At 35.4% G+C, this 20,932-nt stretch overlaps 1 protein-coding gene across 1 annotated transcript; it reads right to left on the reverse strand.

The window, feature by feature from the left end:
- Positions 1-834: 834 nt before the first annotated feature.
- Positions 835-3,405, reverse strand: LOC118591404 (ESF1 homolog). Its single transcript, XM_036199683.1, is given in 5 exon segments — positions 835-1,368; positions 1,370-1,642; positions 1,644-1,840; positions 1,843-3,048; positions 3,051-3,405. Coding segments are annotated over 5 exon segments (2,520 nt in total). The 5' UTR covers positions 3,361-3,405.
- Between the last annotated feature and the right edge of the window lie 17,527 nt (positions 3,406-20,932).

Here is a 20,932-nt window from a genome sequence, read left to right on the forward strand (position 1 = left end):
TCTATGTCTACATTAAATCATACAATGAAATTTAAATTATTAAATACATGTAAATATTTCTACATAAAGGAGATAAATTCTCATGTAAAGCAAACCTGTTCATCAATCTCTTCAATTCTTTATTTCCTTTTTAGTTGTTGAAATTATCTTTGCTATTACATTTTATTAAATAATGATATAATCTCCAAGGAATCTCTAATCTATTACAAATACAAACTACACAAAATACATTATCTTTATTTTTTAAATTTATTTTTAATCTTTACACAGAAAAATGGACACCAATTTTTACATATATTGTAAATAGTCTCATAGAAAGCTAAATTAGAGTAACACTGTACTTGTAGGAAATGAACTTCATACAATATAAAAATCTAATAAATTCTATAGTTATTATATTATGACATAATTATATTATGACAAATCTTTGGAAATACATAGTATAAAATGTGAATTATTTACAATTAGAACAATTATGCAAGGGGAACATTTTTTTAAAAATTTATGTGTGTGACTATTTTGCTTGCATTTATGTTTGTGTGGGTATTATGGGCACACAATACTCATAGAGGCCACGACAGGCACTGGATCTCCTGGAACTGGAATTACATATGGCTGTGACGCACCATGTCGGTGCTGGGAAGCAAACTTAGACGCTCTGCAAAAGCACCTTTGTTCTTTACTGTTGAGCTGCTGTCTCTCCAGTCACAGTGAAGAACAACTTAACGATGGTCAGAAAAGGATATTTTTTCATACTCTAGAAAGGTGGCTTCAGCCCCATTATCCCTTATACTACTTCTGTGTATTTGAGGAGATCACAGAGACAGCACCCAGTTATTTGACTCTCTGTTTTTTTCTGGCTTGGAATTGCTCTGTTTTGTTCTTCACGGATTAAATCAGCAAAGACAAGGCAGGATCTATGGGCTGCTTCTGTGCTGGCTTTCCCATGTCCTGCTGAGCTCCCTCTACTGCTTGAATAAGTAGCTCTTCTTTGCGTTCTCGCTGCCGGGCTTTCTCCTCGAGAATTTTTTCCATAGCTTTTGTTTTCTTGAAATTAGGATCAGAAGGATCCAAATTGAACAAGTGGGAAGTGTACATTGCCTGAAACCGTGCGTCACTAACATTTACCTCAAAGTCATCCTCAAGTAACTCCTTCTTTTTCATAAGCTGTTTCTTCTTCTTTTTGCTCAGATTATGGTGCTCTACAATCTTGTCATGGTTGAAGCGTTTCTTGCTGTCCTCTTGCTCATCCATTACAAGCAAGGCCATTTGCAAGGCCTTTTGTTTTTCTAGTTCAATTTCTTCCTCTGCAGATATGTTGTCTTTTGCAGATTTTGTTGATTTTTTTTTCTTTATACCTATTTTTTTTAACTTCTTCAGCAAGGTAGGGATCATTCATATCAACATCAGAAGGAAGCTCATCTTCACTAGCTTCTTCAGCAAGAGCCTTCTGTTTCTTTTTCAGTCTTTTCTTCTCTTTCTTCTGCTCTAAAAATTGTTCCCAAGGGGTGAGTTTATCCTTTCCCTCCAACCTGTTTTTGACCATCTCTTCTGCCCTCTCCTTAAGTCCTGGAACCCACTTGATTTCCATTTCCATATCATTTTCTTTTCCTTTCCTTTCTTTTTCTTTAATAACCTCCAAGAAGCTGTCTATATTTAGCAATTTGTTCTTCATCATCCTTTTGATTTTTCTTTGTTTTTCCATCTTCTCCTAAGTTGACTCCATCTTCATCTTGTGGTGCTTCTTCCTCTTCCTCCTCATCCTCACTGGAGGAAGCTAAGTAGGCCTGGAAGTCCATGTCCAAAAGCTCCTCCTTTTTAAACTTTCTGTTAAGTGTGATTCTTCATGATCAGTCTCATCCCAAGTAATCTCCACCGTTGATGTTCCCATTGCAGCAGATGTGAAATACTTTGGTTTATATGCTGTTAGATCAACTTCTGAGGCCACATCCTTGGGCTCATCATCAAAAGTAATATCATCTGGTATAAATCTTAGGTCTATGAAAGAATAACTGCTTTCAAATTCCAGGCCATCACAATCTTCACAAATCTTACTTGTTGTTTCTGGAGAATCACATTCCACTACTGCATAATAGTATTTCAATCGTTTGAACTGATAGTCTCTTAGCTTCTCTCTAGAGGACCAGACTTTCTCGGGGGCATCCTCAGGAATACTCAGTAACTCTACTGGTCCTTGAACTTGCTCTTCCTTCATCCGCTCCTTTCCAAACTCTGAAGTATATATCTTTACAGAAAATACAACTCCTCCTTTGGGCTTAAATGAATAGAACAAAGCCAGCAAATCTTTTGCCTTTAATCTATCCCAGTCCATGTTGCAAACTGCTAGTTGGTGTGTAATCTCATCAGCCCGAGGAGCATCTTTATCTAATTCTCTCCAAGCATGTTCGAAACCAGGTTCTTCTGGAAATAAGTCTTCAAAACCATCTTCATCTTCACAACTAGTTTCTATATTTCCGTTACCCCTTGCAAGATCAGGACCACTGTCACTTTCATCCTCCTCCTCCTCACTATCTTCATCTTCCTCTTCTTCCTTGTCTTCGTTTTTATCATCATCATCATCAGCTGAAGTTCTGTCATCACTTGTGACTTCAGATTCCTCATCTCTTCCTATTTCACTGTCACTGTCTGAATCTTCCTCCAGGGCATCTTTGTCCAGTGTTTTACCATCATTGTCTCTTGCCATTATGACTGGAAGCACTGATTGCTTTTCTCTTTTTGCCTTAGAACAAGTGATTGTTGGAGATTTCACAGTTTCAGAGGTACTGGAATCTTTGGTCCTTGGTTTTCCTTTAGGCAAAGAGTCTGCACTGTGGTCAGTGATGCTCCTTTTCTTTTTTGTATTTTGCATAAACTCTTCACTATCCTTCTTGGGACTTATTTCTGAATCTATCTTCTGAGATTTACACAAGTTTTTCATTTTCTGAATTCTTTTAGAGTTATCTAAGTCATTTTTATTTATAGGATCCTTTTGATCATTTTTTCTTTTTGTTTCTTTCTTTTTCTCCTCAATCAGCATTTTTGACTTTGCTTCTTTTTGGTCTGTTTTTGTTTCTGCTTTACTTTTTTTTGGTTTGGTACTTTGCTTTCCTCATCAGAGAGATCAGAATCAGAGTCTGAAAGCTCATAGAAGCGTTTCAAGTCTTCCATAGTGCTGTGGTTGATAGGGCGCCCTCTTTTATCAACAGCATAATTCAATTTAAACTTTTTGTCATGAAACATGGCTCGAAACCTCTTGTCAATTTTGACTTTTCGGTCCTTTTCTGGCATTTCCCAAAATCTGGGATCCTTTGAAACCCGCCTAAACTGCTGGTTGTTCATTATTTCTTGTTTGGATGACATTTTTAAAGTCTTACTGAAGAAATATCCAGAAAAACCAAACAAGATCCCAAGGAGATCCCAAGGAGACGCACACAGCTCTTCAGTTCTCTTTTCCGAGCCTGGTCTGAGTTCACATGGAGCACACACCCACAATCCTATCTTTAAAATAAGCATGTATCATACTGACTTCTTAATACTTTGATTTTTTTCACCTTCTGTTTACTAAGTATTTTTTTTTCTTTTAGTGGAGGGTATCTTGGTATTGCTTCATTTTCTCACCTAATTGATGTCAATGAAAATGTTACATCTTTGTTTAGTATACAACAAAACTTATGTGATTTGCTCCAGACCCACTATTTCAATATCTACATTTAGTCATCGATTCTCATATTTTGGCTCATGAAATAAAGCAAAAAGTTGAATTTCAAGATATTATCTATGATAATTTTGAAATTAAAATTTATATAAATTAAAAATTAACAAATATTTAAAAGTAAAGGGATACCCTTTCAAACTAACTTTATTATTAAGTTGTAATTTTGCATAAAAATTTATTTATTAAAGCTTATGAATTCAAATTCATTATATGTTTACTATTCTATACACCTGATCTCTTTCAAGCCTTTGACCTAAATAATAACTCTGTTATTTAAATAACTTTCATGTTTTTAACTATAGTTCTGTCAATCTAAGAAAGTAATTATAGTAAACTACAAATTGGTATCTTTATTAGAAGGAAACTTCAATCAGAAGGGAAACATTATTTATCGTTGATCAGTTAACAATATTTAAAGTGAATAGGCTGGCTGTCATTAATATACTAAAGTTTGGTATTTAATGGTTTGTAAAATTTTTTCAACAAGCTGTATTTCTTTTAATTAGTGTGAAATAAAAAAAATCTAATTTAGATCATTCCACTGATGAATAATAGAGAACTGCACAGGACAGATTGTAACACGAATCTTTAAAGGTCTTATTAATAAAAACAAACCCAGAGCCAGGTGTTGGGGTGAACGCTGAAAGTTCAGGGAAAGAGAACAAGCCACATCCAACCTCACCTTGCCAACTTCTTAGCTGCTCTTGTTTCCTTGGAATGAAAGCCCCTGACTCCTCATTCAAATGGATCTCAGCTGAACTTCTGCTAAAAGCCTAAAAGCTTAAAAAGCTTTGTAGTACATAGCTGTTTCAGGTTTGACCTGGAAGTACTACCCCCCCCCCCCAAGTGAAGCTTCCAGTAACTGTCATGCCTACCTATGACCTGCCTCTGAGGCAGGGCCAAAACAGAAGGCCTTGTGACCCAAGATCCAGATGTGCTGGCTCTCTTAGTTCCTGGTGGTCCTGGATGCTGGATGGTAGACTGAACGGAATTCTCCAGAGAACACCACTGGACTGCACTTCACCTCTCCTGGATCCTGTAACCAATTCCTTTATTTGTTGTAAGTTACTCCCCAAAATAAACGTCCCTTTTAACTATGTGGAGTTCCTTTAATAAATGCCCCATTTTCTGGCACCCATGTGGGGCATGAGCCCATAACCCTGAGGTTAAGAGTCACAAAGTTTCTAGTTACTGGTCCTCATGCTTTATATACCTTTCTGCTTCTTGCCATTATTAACTGGGATTAAAGGCATGTGTCTTTCCCAAGCAAGACATGAGATCTTAAGTGCTGGGATTAAAAGTGTGTGCCACCACACCTGGCTCTGTTCCTGGTGTGGCCTTGAACTCAAGAGATCCAGATGGATCTCTGTCTCTGGAAGGCTAGGATTTAAGGCATGTGCTACCACTGCTTAACCTCTAGGTTTAATATAGTGGCTGTTCTGTTCTTTGATCCTCAGATAAACTTGATACCAATGAAATACAATATAAAATGTTGAAATAAACTTGAGCGATCATTTTCTCTGGTTACCAGCAAAGGTCCTAAAAGCTTACAAGGGAGAAAAGCATGCCTGTTTAATAAATGGTTCTGGGGACACTGGGCATTCAACATACAGAGGAATCAAACTAGACTGATATCTCTAACTCTGTAGAAAATCAATGCAAAATGGATAAAAGACATTTGTATAAGACATGAGCCTTGAAATTGTTAGATCAAGGCATAGGTTAAACTCTTTAACATATAGATAGACATAGGCAAGGACTTTCAGAATCGAACTTCAATAGCACAGAAAATACTAGTAGTACTTGGCAAATGAGATCACATAAAAGTAAAAGAAAATAAACAACAGAGTGAACAGACATCCTATAGAATGAGAGACACTTTTTTTCCAGCTATGTATCAAACAACATACTAATACCTAGAATATATGAGGCTTGAAAAAAGAAACATCCTTGATATTATATAGTGAATAAAACAAATGCATTGAACAGACAATTCTAAACAGAGGTACAACGGTCAATAAATATGGGGAACTATTCAACATACAACCCACCAGGAAAATACAATTAAAACATTATTAAGATTTTTCCTAATATGATTCACAATATTATCATCTAGAAGAAAGACAACTACAAAGGTTGGCAAAAGTATGTAACAAAAAAGTAAATCTTACTATTAGTTGCATGAACAAAAGTGGCCACTTCTGAAATCAGTATAGAAACTTCTCAAAAGAATAAAAATAGAACTACTAAAACTACACCATGTCTGGGCGGTGGTGGCACATAACTTTAATCCCAGCACCTGGGAGGCAGAGCAAGGTGGATCTCTGTGAGTTTGAGGCCAGCCTGGTCTACCAAGTGAGATCCCGAACGGGCACCAAAACTACACAGAGGAAGCTCGTGTCAAAAAACAAACAAACAAAAAAGAAAAACAAACAAAACCTACACCGTTCATAAGTATATACTCAAATAAATCTACATCACCCTACATGATCTTATCTATAGCAGCTGTATTCACCTAAAACTAGATAGAAAATTATAGTATTCACAGTAAAGTGAGAAAAATTGGGTAATATCATGTTAACACAATCAAACAGACTTAGGAAGACAAATATTCATGCTCTCTTTCATATGCAAAAATCTATATAACAAGAATAAAAGCTGAAAAGAGACTAGGTAAAATTTGAGAATAAAGTGACTTTTGGAATGGAAGGAAGGTTAAGTGAAGATGGTCAGGATAAATGTGATCAATGGAATTATTTACATGTAGAAATATAATTATTAATCTCATGATTTTGTACCAAGAGTATGTGTCAAATATATTAGCAGTTAAGAGTAAGGTCATATAAAAATTTTATCCTCTCCTCTAAATATGATTAAAAGCCCTGGAGATTATTAAACAGACAAGGATAAATCTACTATGAAACTGGAGTCCAAGGACTGTCTAGGAAAGAAAATTAGGCCTTGGTGAGCAGAACACTGTACATTCCTTGAATTTTGATTTTTTATGCTCTTAAATATGCAGAACTCGATAATGGAGTGTTTTGCATTTGAAGTCAACAATAGGAACAAAAACTAACAAAATAAAATAAATAATAAAATCCTACTATTTTTACTCAAAGGACCTAGAACTTATAAACCACCATCTCACTGACTGTATACCAGTTAGTTTATTGATTTGTAGTAGCAGCCCAGGTGTCTTGCACAACAATAGAGTGAATAAAAACAGAGATAAAACATACTAGGTATTAATTTAACGTGTGGATAGTTCAAATTAAAACTCACAGCTAATTTGAAAAAAATAGTAAACCAGGTTCTGTTGTGCTGCTCTGTGTATGTTTAGAGCATAGTGTTGACATTTAAAAGTTAGGGAGATAATAGTACAAAATGATAGATGTTTCTCTGGCAGTAAGTAGATTGTGGTAAATTACTTATGTATAAAGTACTTTATGTAAAATTATCATGAAAATACAAAACGCCATACAGACAATACATTGTAAAAATGTGTAAGTATAATTCCAAAAACAAAATACAAGTTACCAATCAGAAGGCAACAAATAATAAACCGTGAAAACAGGTGGAAGAATAAAATGAAAGCTTATCATGGCTCAATTAAGGGCACACAAATTATTTAGCATTTATTTTAAATGTGAATGGTTGAAACACACCATTTAAATGAGACTAATTTACAATTTATATCTGTTTAACAAATTAAGAAACTCACATAAAATATAGAAACAGATTTTATTTTAACAAGATTAAAATCCTACCACTGAAATAATACAAACCTTTTAAATAGTGGAGGTAACTATAAAACATTGACTGCAAACTAAAGATAACTATCACACAGTGATGACAGCGCAAATGAGTAAAGTAAAAATAGCCATCCTAAACATTATACACTAGTCAACCAAGCTCTAAATTGCCCCAGATGAATAGAATTAGAAATAAAGAGGGAAGAATACAACCCATAGTTACTTGGGAACCTCAACACCAATTCTTAGCAGTTAATGAAACTACCCTCCTGAAAACCAATAGATGTATATTCTGTAACACAAACTAGAACTATTTCACACTTACTGAAACTATACCCCCAAAGGCAGAATGAACACTCTACCACAAGCCTAAAGCTTTACCAAGATAAATAATATACTATATCAAACAACAAAACAAACTGACAATTCACACACACACACACACACACACACACACACACACACACACACACACACCAGAATGAAAGGAATTAAAATTTGAGATCTTATAATGACTACAACCAGAAGTCAATAATAGAAAGCAAGAAAGCAAATTTCCAAATTTTGAAAATGAAATCATATAATTATAAAAAATCTGGAGGTCCAAGACTCAACAAAAGTTTTTAAAATATTTAGAACTGAATGAAATGAGACAATTTAATATTTGTAGGGTGTAGCAGAACCAAAAAGTATGGAGAAGACACAAATCATCATTATAAAGATACCATTGAGCCTTCAAAATGATGATGATCAATTTCCTATTTAATTTATTTTGCAAATTTATGATTGCTTTTAATAAATAATAATCTCTTTCATTTTTTATTATTTCTTTGGTAGTTTTACACATTGTGTTTAGATGATTTTCCTTCTTTCGTTTATTCTTTTGTTGTTGTTGTTCTTGGAAAACATTAACAACATTGACAAACCAATAGCCAAATTCATTAAAAGAGAGCAGATACAACTTAATAAAATTAGAAATGAAAAGAGAGTCATTACAATAGATACTGAAGAAATTGGGGCATCATAAGAACACACTTGAAAAATCTACGTTCTACCAAACTAAAAACTCTAAAGCAAATTTATATAGCTTACTAAAGATAAATCAGAATGAAATAACTAATTTAAACAAACCTAAAACAACCAAAGAAACTGAATCTGTAATTAAAAGTCTTACAGTTAAAAAAAAACAAAAAAACAAAACAAAAAAAACCCCACAGTCCATGATCTATGGGCTTAGCATAGAATTCTGCCAGATCTTCCAAGAAGAACTAATACCAGACTCCTCGAAATATTATGTAAAATAGGAAATGAAAGGGCATTTCTAAATTCTTTTTATGAAGGGAGATTTTTTTTAATTTTTATTGATTCTTTGTGGATTTCACATCATGCATCATGTTTCCACCCATCTCCCCAGACCCCTGCATCCGCTCTCCGTCCTTGTGACCTCCCTTCCCACAAGTCTTCATTAATCCATGTCTCATTAACTCTTTCTCCTTCTTCTTTTTCAGTAATTCGAGACCAATTTGTGCAGTCAAAATCTCTGGTCTTCCACTGGAGACTAGTGAATTTACCAGGTGCTACTGAGAAAACTGTCTTTGCTGTCACAGCAGCTAGGTGTGGGATAACATGATAAACTTCCTTCTCTGTTCTGTGGTTTGTTCTGGCTTAGTTTTGCACTATTTTTTTTTAATTTTTATTTTTTTCCTTATTATTATGTGTTTTAAATTTTATACATCAGCCATGGCTTCCCCTGTCGTCCCCCCTCCCGCACCAACCCGCAACTCCCCCCCCCCCAGCCCCTCCTCTCCATTCCCATGTCCTCCAAGATCAAGGCACCCCTGGGGATTCATTTAAACCTGGTGGATTCAGTACAGGCAGGTCCTGTCACTTCCTACCAGACTAAGCAAAATGTCCCTGTGTAAGCCCAAGGTTTCAAAGAGCCAGCTCATGCACTAAGGACAGATCCTGATCCCACAGACTGGGTGCCTCACAAACAGATCAAGCTATTCAACTGTCTCACTTATCCAGAGGGCCTGATCCAGCTGGGGGCTCCACAGCCTTTGGTTCATAATTCATGTGCTTCCATTCCTTTGGATATTTGTCCCTGTGCTTTTTGCAATCTTGGATTCAACAATTCATGCTCTTGCAGTCCCTCCTCTTTCTCGACAGTTGGACACCTGGGGCTCCACCTGGGGCCTGGCCGAGGATCTCTGCATCCACTTCCATCAGTTATTGGACATGGGTTCCAGCACGACAGTTAGGGGGTTTAGCCATCTGATCACCAGACTAGGTCAGATCAGGCTTTCTCTCGACCATTGCCAGCAGTCTATAGAGGATATATAATTGTGGATTTTTGGTGACCTCTCCAGCACTCTGCCTATTCCTGTTCTCATGTGGTCTTCATTTATCATGGTCTGTTATTCCTCGTTCTCCCTTTCTGTTCTTGATCCAGCTGGGATCTCCTGCTCCCCTAAGCTTTCTTTCCCTCACATCTTGCCCTTCATTACTCCCACTGTCGTCCATGTTGTTCATGTAGATCTCATCCATTTCTCTGTAATTGGGTGATCCTTGGGTCTTTCCTAGGGTCCCATTTCCTAGGTAGTCTCTCTGGAGTTGTGTAGCAGTCTAGTCATTTTTGTTTTACATCTAGTATCCTCCTATGAGTGAGTACATACTGTGTTTGTCCTTCTGAGTCTGGGTTACCTCACTCAGGATGATTTTTTCTAGATCAATCCATTTGCCTGCAAACCTCATGATGTCATTGTTTTTCTCTGCTGAGTAGTACTGCATTGTGTATGTGTACCATATTTTCTTTATCCATTCTTCAGTTGAAGGGCATCTAGGTTGTTTCCAGGTTCTGGCTATTACAAACAAAGCAGATATGAACATAGTTGAGCAAATGCCCTTGTGGTATGGTTGAGCATTCCTTGGGTATATGCCCAAGAGTGCTACAGCTGGGTCTTGGGGGAGATAGATTCCCAATTTTCTAAGGAAGCACCATATTGATTTCCAAAATGGCTGTACAAGCTTGCATTCACACCAGCAGTGGAAAAGAGTTCCCCTTGCTCCACATCCTCTCCAGCATAAGCTGTCTTCTGTGCTTTTGATCTTAGCCATTCTGACAAGTGTAAGGTGGTATCTCAGAGTTGTTTTGATTTGCATTTCCCAGATAATTAGGGATGTTGAGCAATTCCTTAAATGTCTTTCAGACATTTGAACTTCCTCTGTGGAGAATTCTCTGTTTAGTTCTATAGACCATTTCTTAATTGTATTGTTGGGCATTTTGATGTCTAATTTCTCAAGTTCTTTATATATTCTGGATATCAGCCCTCTGTCAGATGTGGGGTTGGTGAAGAACTTTTCCCATTCTGTAGGCTGTTGCTTTGTCTTGTTGACCATGTCCTTTGCTCTACAAAAGCTTCTCAGTTTCAACAGGTCCCATTGATTGATTGTTTCTCTCAGTGTCTGTGCTACTGGTGTTATATTTAGAAAGTGATCTCTGGTGCCAATGCTTTCAAGACTACTTCCTACTTTCTCTACTATCAGGTCAGAGTAACTGGATTTATGTTGAGGTCTTTGATCCACGTGGATTTAAGTTTTGTGCATGGTGACAGATATGGATCTATTTGCAGCCTTCTACACATTGATATCCAGTTATGCCAGCACCAATTGTTGAAGATGCTTTCTTTTTTCCATTGTACATTTTTGGCTTCTTTGTCAAAAATTATGTGTTCATAGGTGTGCGGGTTAATGTCAGCATCTTCAATTTGATTCCATTGGTCCACATGTTGGTTTTTATGCCAGTACCAGGCTGTTTTTATTACGGTAGCTCTATAGTAGAGCTTGTGATCGGGGATTGTGATGCATCCAGAGGTTGTTTTATTGTACAGGATTCTTTTGGCTATCCTGGGTTTTTTTGTTTTTCCATATGAAGTTGAGTATTATTCTTTCCAGATCTGTGAAGCATTGTGTTGGTAGTTTGATGGAAATTGCGTTGAATCTGTAGATTGCTTTTGGTAAGATCACCATTTTTACTATGTTTTAATCCTGCCTATCCATTAGCATGGGAGATCTTTCCATTTTCTGACATCTTCTTCAATTTCTTTTTTCAGGCACTTAAAGTTGTTGTCATATAGGTCCTTCACATGCTTAGTTAACATAACCCCAAGGTATTTATATCATTTGTGGCTATTGTAAAGGGTGATGTATCTCTGATTTCCTTCTCAGCCTGTTTGTCTACTGTATATAGGAGGGCTAATGATTTTTTTTTTTTAGTTGATCTTGTATCCTGCAATATTGCTGAAGGTTTTTATTAGCTGTATCAGTTCCTTGGTTGAATTTTTGGGGTCACTCATGTATACTATCATGTCATCTGCAAATAGGGAGAGCTTGACTTCTTCCTTTCCAATTTGTATCCCCTTAATTTCTTTATGTTGTATTATAGCTTTGGCTAGAACTTCAAGTACTATATTGAATAAGTATGGGGAGAGGGAACAGCCTTGCCTTGTTCCTGATTTTAGTGGTATTGCTTTGAGTTTCTCTCCATTTAATTTGATGTTGGCTGTTGGCTTGCTGTACATTGCCTTTATTATGTTTAGGTATGTTCCCTGTATTCCTGATCACTCCAAGACCTTTATCATGAAGGGGTGTTGGATTTTGTCAAATGCCTTTTCTGCATCTAGTGAGATGATCATGTGGTTTTTTTTTTCCTTGAGTTTGTTTATATGGTGTTTTACACTGAGGGACTTTTGTACATTGAACCACCCTTGCATCCCTGGGATGAAGCCTACTTGATCATGGTGGATAATTGTTTTGATGTGTTCTTGGAGTCTGTTTGCCAGAATTTTATTGAGTATTTTTGCATCAATGTTCATGAGGGAGATCAGTCTGTAGTTCTCTTTCTTTGTTGCATCTTTGTTTGGTTTAGGAATCAGGGTTCTTGTAGCCTCATAGAAGGAGTTTGGTAATATTCCTTCTGCTTCTATTGTGTGGAACAATTTCAAGAGTATTGGTATTAAGTCTTCTTTGAAGATCTGGTAGAATTCTGCAGTGAAACCATCAGGTTCTGGGCTTTTTTTGGTTGGGAGACTTTTAATGACTGATTCTATTTCCTTAGGGGTTATTGGACTATTTAAATGGTTTATCTGGTCTTGATTTAACTTAGGTATGTGGTACCTATCCAGAAAATTATCCATTTCTTTTAGATTTTCCAGTTTTGTGGAGTAGAGGTTTTTGAAGTATGACCTGATGATTCTCTGGATTTCCTCATTGTCTGTTGTTATGTCCCCCTTTTCATTTCTGATTTTGTTAATTTGGATGCTCTCTCTCTGTCTTTTGGTTAGTTTGGATAAGGGCTTGTCTATCTTGTTGATTTCTCAAGGAACCAACTCTTTGTTTCATTAATCCTTTGTATTCTTCTCTTTATTTCTATTTTATTGATTTCAGCTCTCAATTTGATAATTTCCTGGTGTCTGTTCCTCCTGGGAGACTTTGCTTCTTACTGTTCAAGGGCTTTCAGGTGTGCTGTCAAGTCACTAGCATGAGATTTCTCCAACTTCCTTATGTGGGCATTTAGTGCTATGAATTTCCCTCTTAGCACTGCTTTCATAGTATCCCATAAGTTTGGGTATGTGGTGTATTCATTTTCATTGATCTCTAGGAAGTCTTTAATTTCTTTCTTTATCTCTTCCTTAACCCATTGGTGATTCAGTTGAGCATTATTCAGTTTCCATGAGATTGTAGGATTTCTGTAGTTTTTTCTGTTGTTGAAATCTAACTTTAAACCATCGTGGTCTGATAGAACACAGGAGGTTATTACAATTGTTTTGTATCTGTTGAGATTTACTTTGTGGCCAAGTATGTGTTCGATTTTAGAGAAGGTTCCATGGGGTGCTGAGAAGAAGGTATATTCTTTTTTGTTTGGGTGGAATGTTCTGTAGATATCGCTTAAGTTCATCTCAGCCATAACATCAGTTAAGTCCATTATGTCTCTGGTAAGTTTCAATTAGGCCGATCTGTCCAGAGGTGAAAGTGGGTTATTGAGGTCTCCCACTACTAATGTGTGGGGTTTTATATGTGATTTAAGCTTTAGTAATGTTTGTTTTACATCTGTGGGTGCCCTTGTATTTGGGGCATAAATGTTCAGAATTGAAACTTCATCTTGGTAGATCTTTCTTGGGATGAGTATGTAATGTCCTTCATCATTTCTTTTGATTGATTTTAGTTTGAAGTCTATTTTGCTGGATATTAGGATGGCTACACCAGCTTGCTTCTTAAGACCATTTGATTGGAAAGTCTTTTTCCAGCCTTTTATTCTGAGGAGGTGTCTGTCTTTGAAGTTGAGTTGTGTTTCTTGTATGCAGCAGAAAGATGGGTCCTGTTTTCATATCCATTCTGTTAGTCTGTGTCTTTTTATAGGTGAATTAAGTCCATTGATATTAAGGGATATTAATGACCAGTGATTGTTTGTTCCTGTTATTTTTATTTTTTGGTGGTAGTGTGTGTGTACTTCTCTTCTTTGGTATTTACTGCTGTGGTGTTATCTATAGCCTGTGTTTTCATGGGTGTATGTGCCTTCCTGATGTTGGAATTTTCCTTCTAGTGCTTTCTGTAGGGCTGGGTTTGTGGATAAGTATTGTTTAAATCTGGTTTTGTCTTGGAAGGTTTTGTTCACTCCATCTATGATGATTGAAAGTTTTGCTGGGTATATTAGTCTAGGCTGGTATCCATGGTCTCTTAGTATCTGCATTATATCTGTCCAGGTCCTTCTGGCTTTCAAAATCTTCATCGAGAAATCAGGTGTTATTCTGATGGGTTTGCCTTTATAAGTCACTTGGCCTTTTTCCTTTGCTGCCCTTAATATTCTTTCTTTATTCTGTATGTTTAGTTGTTTAATTATTATGTGGTGAGGGGACTTTTTTAGGGGGTCTAGTCTGTTTGGTATTCTATAGGCTTCTTGTATCTTCATAGGCATTTCCTTCTTTAAGTTGGGAAAATTTTCTTCTATGATCTTGTTCAATATATTTTCTGTGCCTTTGAGTTGGTATTCTTCTCCTTCCTCTATTCCTATTATTTGTAGGTTTGCACTTTTGTGCATAATGTAACAATATGCTTTTATTTCATATGTACAACAGCCTTGCTGTGTCAAGAGGATTATATTTCCTTACAGTAACCCATCACCTCTGGCTCTCATATCCCCCAGCTTTTACTTTCATTTATTTTAATACATTTTAATTAAAATATAATTTACATAATGTGTCTCCTTAATTTTCTTTCCCCCAAATCCCTAACATGCCCCAATAACAAGTTGATTGCTTCATTCTCTTTACTTTTGTTCCATATTTGAATCTGTGTGTCTACAAATATATAGATGAAACTTATTTCTTGCTTGTGTATATATGGTTTTCCTCTTCTGAAATGATTCCTGAGACCTGAAACAGGGGTGTGACATATATGTTCCCATTAGGACTTGTCATTCTGAAGTCTCTTATTTTCTGTGGCTCAGCTAGTTGTGGGCCACTGTGTTACCCATCATTTGCTGCAAATAGAAGCCTCTCAGATAGGGCTGGGAGATGCACTGATCTGTGAATATAATTATAAATCAGGAGTTGGTTCAGTTCTATGTCCATTTAGTAGTTCTCCCCTAAAGTCTATGGCCTCTCTATGCAGATTCTTAGTTTATAATGATGCATGGTATGGATTTTCATCTTGTAGAGGCGATATCAAATCTAATCAGAAAGTGTTTGATTACTCGCATGATGTTCATGCTGCTGTTGCAGCAGTGGGTGAGTACTATCAGACCAGTCTTTACTTTAGTTCCATAGCTTGGAACCAGTGATTATTACTTTTCTTGTGTAGTGGCTTGCAAAGCAACGTCAAGCAGTGTGAAATCTAGACAGTTATAAAAAAGCTTTCAGGTCTGCAACAGCTTTATTTGGCCTTGTTCTGTGACTCTAGTATATGGTGTCTTCAACAATAGTGTCTCAACATCAAGCTCTGGAAGATAACCACGGACAATGAAAACAGGCCTTAATGTTTGAGAGGTCTGTGGGAAATTCCTGAACTCACTGGGGAACAACTCCCAAAGAAGGAACCCATTAATGACATTTGGATTTTTATTTGTCCGCTCTCTGGTATCTTGTAGGGGCATTGTTGCCATGTTATAGGCTAACTTCACTGTAACTATTTTTCTCTCTTTCCTCTCTTTCCATATATGTGTACATATGCATGTATTTCTGCAAATCACTCTAATATCTGTTTAGTTTATCAAGACAAATATTGGTGGTATCTTCACTCTGGTCTATCATCAGTTTACTAACTGGGGTAAGTAGACATCTTCACATCTACCCAGGAAGTGTCAAACAACACTCAACTGAATAATAGTAACTGCCATAAGTCCGTTTTCTACCATTTTCAACTCACTTTTTCTAAATTTGAATGAAATTGCTTTAGGAAGGAAAAGTACAATTCCAATAAAATTGAAAAAGTTTAAATCAACTTTCAACTATTTGTATATTAATCTCTACATGCCATCTAATATTTAGTCTAAGAAACTTTATATTTAATTAATATGGAAGCTGTTAAGTAGATTGATATTTCCCACTTTTTGTAGGAATATGAAATCATAATAGTACCTCATACATATGCAGTGTTCCACAGAGACAACCTCAATGATGTATTCCCTGTGATCACATAGAATATCATGAGCCTTTAGAAAGGGCTGTGGTGAAAACATGGAAGCAACCTGCTATCAGCATAATTATTGTACTTATCTTGAAGTTCTTAAGTAAAATATTGAATAAAGCATATCTGATAGGACATTAACCACTCTAGCAATTTTACCGCAAATCTGAGTTCTCTTTTAAAACGACCTTAAAAATGGAAATCATGAAAAGATGAGTTCAAAGAAATGTAATTTTGGGGGGAATACATTTCTACAATTTACCATTTTATAAGTAAATTAGTTTTACTCACTTGCTCTTTCCCCTTTCATTTTTCTGAAGCACTGTAAACCTGTATGCTAATGACCTCCAGTTTTATAAATGATAAAATGAGACTGTTTTGTGGCAAACAAATAGCAGCAGAAGTAGTTGATAAATACTATCGCCCATTATACTCTATTTGCTGTTCTGAAAGTGCGACCTTCTAAGGAGACATTTAGCAATATGTTATCATCGGGAGCCTAATCACATGCTAAAAGCAATCCTTGAGAAAAAAATACACTTATGGAACTATAGCTTTGTACATTGCAAAAATCTCAAAGTGTTTTGAATTCAGGTTGAAGTAGTAGAGAGCTATGAATTACTCTTATCCTTTGATTTGTTGAATTCTAAAAGCTGATCCATTTTCAATGTCGCAAGACAACAGTCCTTGAGTTCTCAAGACATTTTCTTTCCTGTTGATTCGTCACTAATAGTTAATTCTTAGCAGTAGTAATTTTTTTCCAAGCAGCATCACTTCATTCTTCTGGCACTCTCGTCTCTAAGAGATGAGCACTCAGCCCTTTTCATCCATCTCAGTTTCTTAATTCACAATGGTAACACACAAATACCTTATGTTTACCAAAATCACTAAATTGATAAAAATATAATTTGCTTCAAGAGATAAAAGGATTGTTTTAAAGCAGGAAAGTAAAGATGATCTAAGAAAGCCATTGCTAATAATCCTAGGGAGGCAAATTATATTTTAAATGACTGAAAGCATTTACTTAAGATAAAGAATTTAGAAGATGGGGCAGTAGAAGCCACTGATTTCAATTTCTATCCTAGTCTCAGGTCAAGATTAATATTAATATTAATTAATTAATATTAATTAATAAATATTTCTCTATATATTTCAAATATTAGATAGTATCTCATGATGTTTTTGAAAATGACATGTTAATTCTTGAACTAAGATTGATGGATCTACATATTTGCTTATTGAAAATAAGTTAAATGCAATATCTTGACTAAACTCAAGCATTCATTAAGGAAACATATGATACAAACAAAATAATAAACATCTAAGTTCAACTATCTGGCATCAACATGTTTATGTACAAAGAGAATATAAAATAAAGGATGCTATAGTAGTAGCCATATATTCTCATTTCCTGGTGAAAACATGCTACATCGTAGCTAATTCCGAAATACAGAATACAGAATTAAAATCCCAGTCTTGCTAAAGGTCCAGATGCCAGTATATCTGGCACAGCAAAAATAGCACTAGGTCATCATGGCAGTTGTGAATTTAAATGGGATCACATAACCTAACAAAAATCAAATGCAGTGTACTAATCCCTTTGTACAGACTTCAAAGATGAGCACATGATGAATAATAGAAATTCAAACCCAGGCATTCACTTTACTTTCAGTTTTTCATACTGAAAACCTATATGATTAGACAATGTATTTGCAAGTCACATAATGTAGATAATATATTTACAAGAGTTCATAACTCTCATATTTCTAATTCATACTAGCTACTTAGAATACTCAGTTTTCTCAATAATTGTCTTCCAGTTAATTTACTTTAATAAATCTGAGGTCAGGATTGACAGAAAATACTGATATTGTGAAGAAGATCTGTTTATGAGCTGATACTTTCTGGGTCAATTTAATCTGAGCATTTATATTTTAATTTTTAGGTGTTAGGAAATAACAATGGTTATTTTATGGTTTATATTTAATTATTGTTAGAAGAAAGTGTGTGTGTAATGGACTATTAGACATGTAAAAAGTTATTCATTAGACAAATTTCTAATATGCAAAAAGGCACAAGTAAGTGGGCCAAGTTAAGAGAAAGAAGTTTGTGTATCCCAGGATTTGTAATTCATTGTGTAAAGTCTATATGTCTTTCTGAATCAGTGCAGAACTGCTGATAATATTTAAGTTGACGGATAAAATTCTTGTTACTTACCATATGTAGCATGAGGTATAGAATTATTAAATCCAGTTAATTATCATGTACATCAGTAATTATCATGTTACCTCACAATGTTGTCTGGTTTTATGGTGAGAAGAGTTGGCATCCCCTCTAAAAAATATAATATATTTTTAATAATTGTAGCTTGGTAAATAGTGATGTACGTGATTAAAATTTTTGTTGATTATTGAAAGATAAGTCTTTATTCCATAAAAAAGATTAAACTTGGAAAGAGAAATCCAGAGCATTAACATACTCATAACATGAGGTCGTTTAAGACAGATATAAATAACGTGGGCCTGTAAGAAAAGACAATGAATGATAGGAAAAGTGAGATTTTTTTGAATCTTGGTTTGAAGGTAGACTTGGATGAGCATTTGATGGATTGGATGCAGAGTCAGAAAGTGAAAGTGAATTAAAGAACGATGATCAATGTCTGATTCGGGGAACATCATTAATACAAAATAGCCATTGTGGTTTAATAATGGTAGCTATAAATATATTTTGAAACAGAATAAGCCTGATGAATATTAGCATATTACTTTTACAACCTTCTTCAACAGTATTTACTTATGGAAATAGTAGACAATTTTATTAAACAGAATATAAATTTGCTAACACACACTGTACAAATCATCAGTACAGATATGAATTTCTAATAAGACAGTGGATCATTGGCTCCTCAGAACTCTCTACAATGAAAAAGACAATTTCTTTATTCACTAAATAATCTTAAATTTGACTATAGTCAGGAGAAATAAAACTATTATAAATGTAACCATTTGTATTCAAACCCTGAGTTTACTATTGCAAACATGTATTTTTAAGATTTTTGTTTTTAAAATTTTAAATTTAGTGTATAAAACACTGAAGAGTTTTGTTATCATATCCATGCATTGCTTCAGTGATGTTTATCTCCATTCACCTTTTAATCCTGCCTCTTGGCTCCCAGTAGTCCTTCCCCCAAAGAACATCTTCGTGCTTTCACTTCCCTGTCTTCTTGCATTTGAAATAAAACATTTAATATCAACATGACATCTGTACCCCCTGATTCCATACTGTTACATTCTTGTTCTATTCCTGGGTACCTGAAATACCCTTCTCCACAAGAAACTTAATTAGGAAATCATGGGGGGTTAAGTATGTGCCATAGAAGATGTGTTATATCTTTAGCATCACCTAGAATGGTCTCTCATGTTACCCACTTTAGAGATTGGAGATTATATAAAAAATTCTCTGAGGAAATGCCAGTGATTGCTTTGAAAATGCCCTCCCTTCTGTGTGTGTAAACATGCAGACAAAGGAAAAATGAATGATTTAGGAGCCGAGTAAAAACACATGAAAAAACTCTAAGGATGTAAAAGATAAGTAGGAACTACTCAATATTATTTGAAAATGGAAGTGTTGATAAGGGTATTGCTACATAGTTTTATGTCAACTTGACACAAGCTAAAGTCATGTGAAATGCTTCCATAAGATCACGATGTATGCAAGCCTGTAGGACATTTTCATAATTTTATGACCAATGGGGAAAGGCCCAGTCCATTGTGGGTGGTGCCATCCCTCAGCTGTTGGTCCTGGGGTCTGTAAAAAAAGCAGGCTGAAGAAACAATGAGGAACAAGCCAGTAAGCAGCACCATTGCTCCATGACCTCTGCACCAGCTCTTGTCTCCAGGTTCCTGTCCAGTTTTGTCCTGATTTTCTTTGATGAGGAACAGTGATATGGAACTATAAGCCAAATAATCCATTCTTCCTCAACTTGTTCTTTTGTTCCAGCAGCAGTAGAAACCCCAACTAAGACAGGGAAGAAGACTAAGACTCCAAAAATCCCATATAATGAAAGAGACATTGAAAATTACATAGATTCAGTATGTCGTGGAAATCTTATGACTTTAAACTAGCTTTATTATCATATAATGTTGTACATTTTATTTTATGAGCAAAACCAATGTATATGTGAAATATGAATAGGGTGAAAATCATATGAGCACATAAGCACTAATGACTAAATAGGAATTGATAAAACTCTTACCCCTTCAGATCTATAGCTAATGATTTCCCTTTCACATAAATGCTAAGTGGTAATATTACCATGAAAAAATTTATCCTAGTCCATCAGCAATAAAGCAGTCTTGAGGCAGCCTAAGTAAATATGGATAAATAGCAAATGTATTATTGCTATTACCTGCTTGCTTTACAAGGCAAGAGAAACTATTCTTCTATATTTTCATGTTTGTATCTAATCTCTTTACTATTCAAATTTATATTTAGACTCCTTCTAGCCAAATTTTATTGTTCAAGGTAACTTATAGCTTAATATTCTACTTGCTGGTAGAATGAACAAGGAAAGGACAGTATTGAAATATGACTAAATGAGAAGAAAATGAACAATACACCACCTGATGAAGAAAAATCAGACACTACACATACACAGAAACATAAAAATGTGTGTAAAAAATATTCATCTAAATTTCCCACGAGGCTTCCAGGAAACTTCAACTAAGGAGAATTTTGTTTAAGTAGAAAAACTAAGTTATATAATATACAGAAAGGGTTGACC

This window comes from Onychomys torridus, chromosome 9 (genome assembly GCF_903995425.1).
Source record: "Onychomys torridus chromosome 9, mOncTor1.1, whole genome shotgun sequence".
In the NCBI taxonomy this organism is placed as follows: Eukaryota; Metazoa; Chordata; class Mammalia; order Rodentia; family Cricetidae; genus Onychomys; species Onychomys torridus.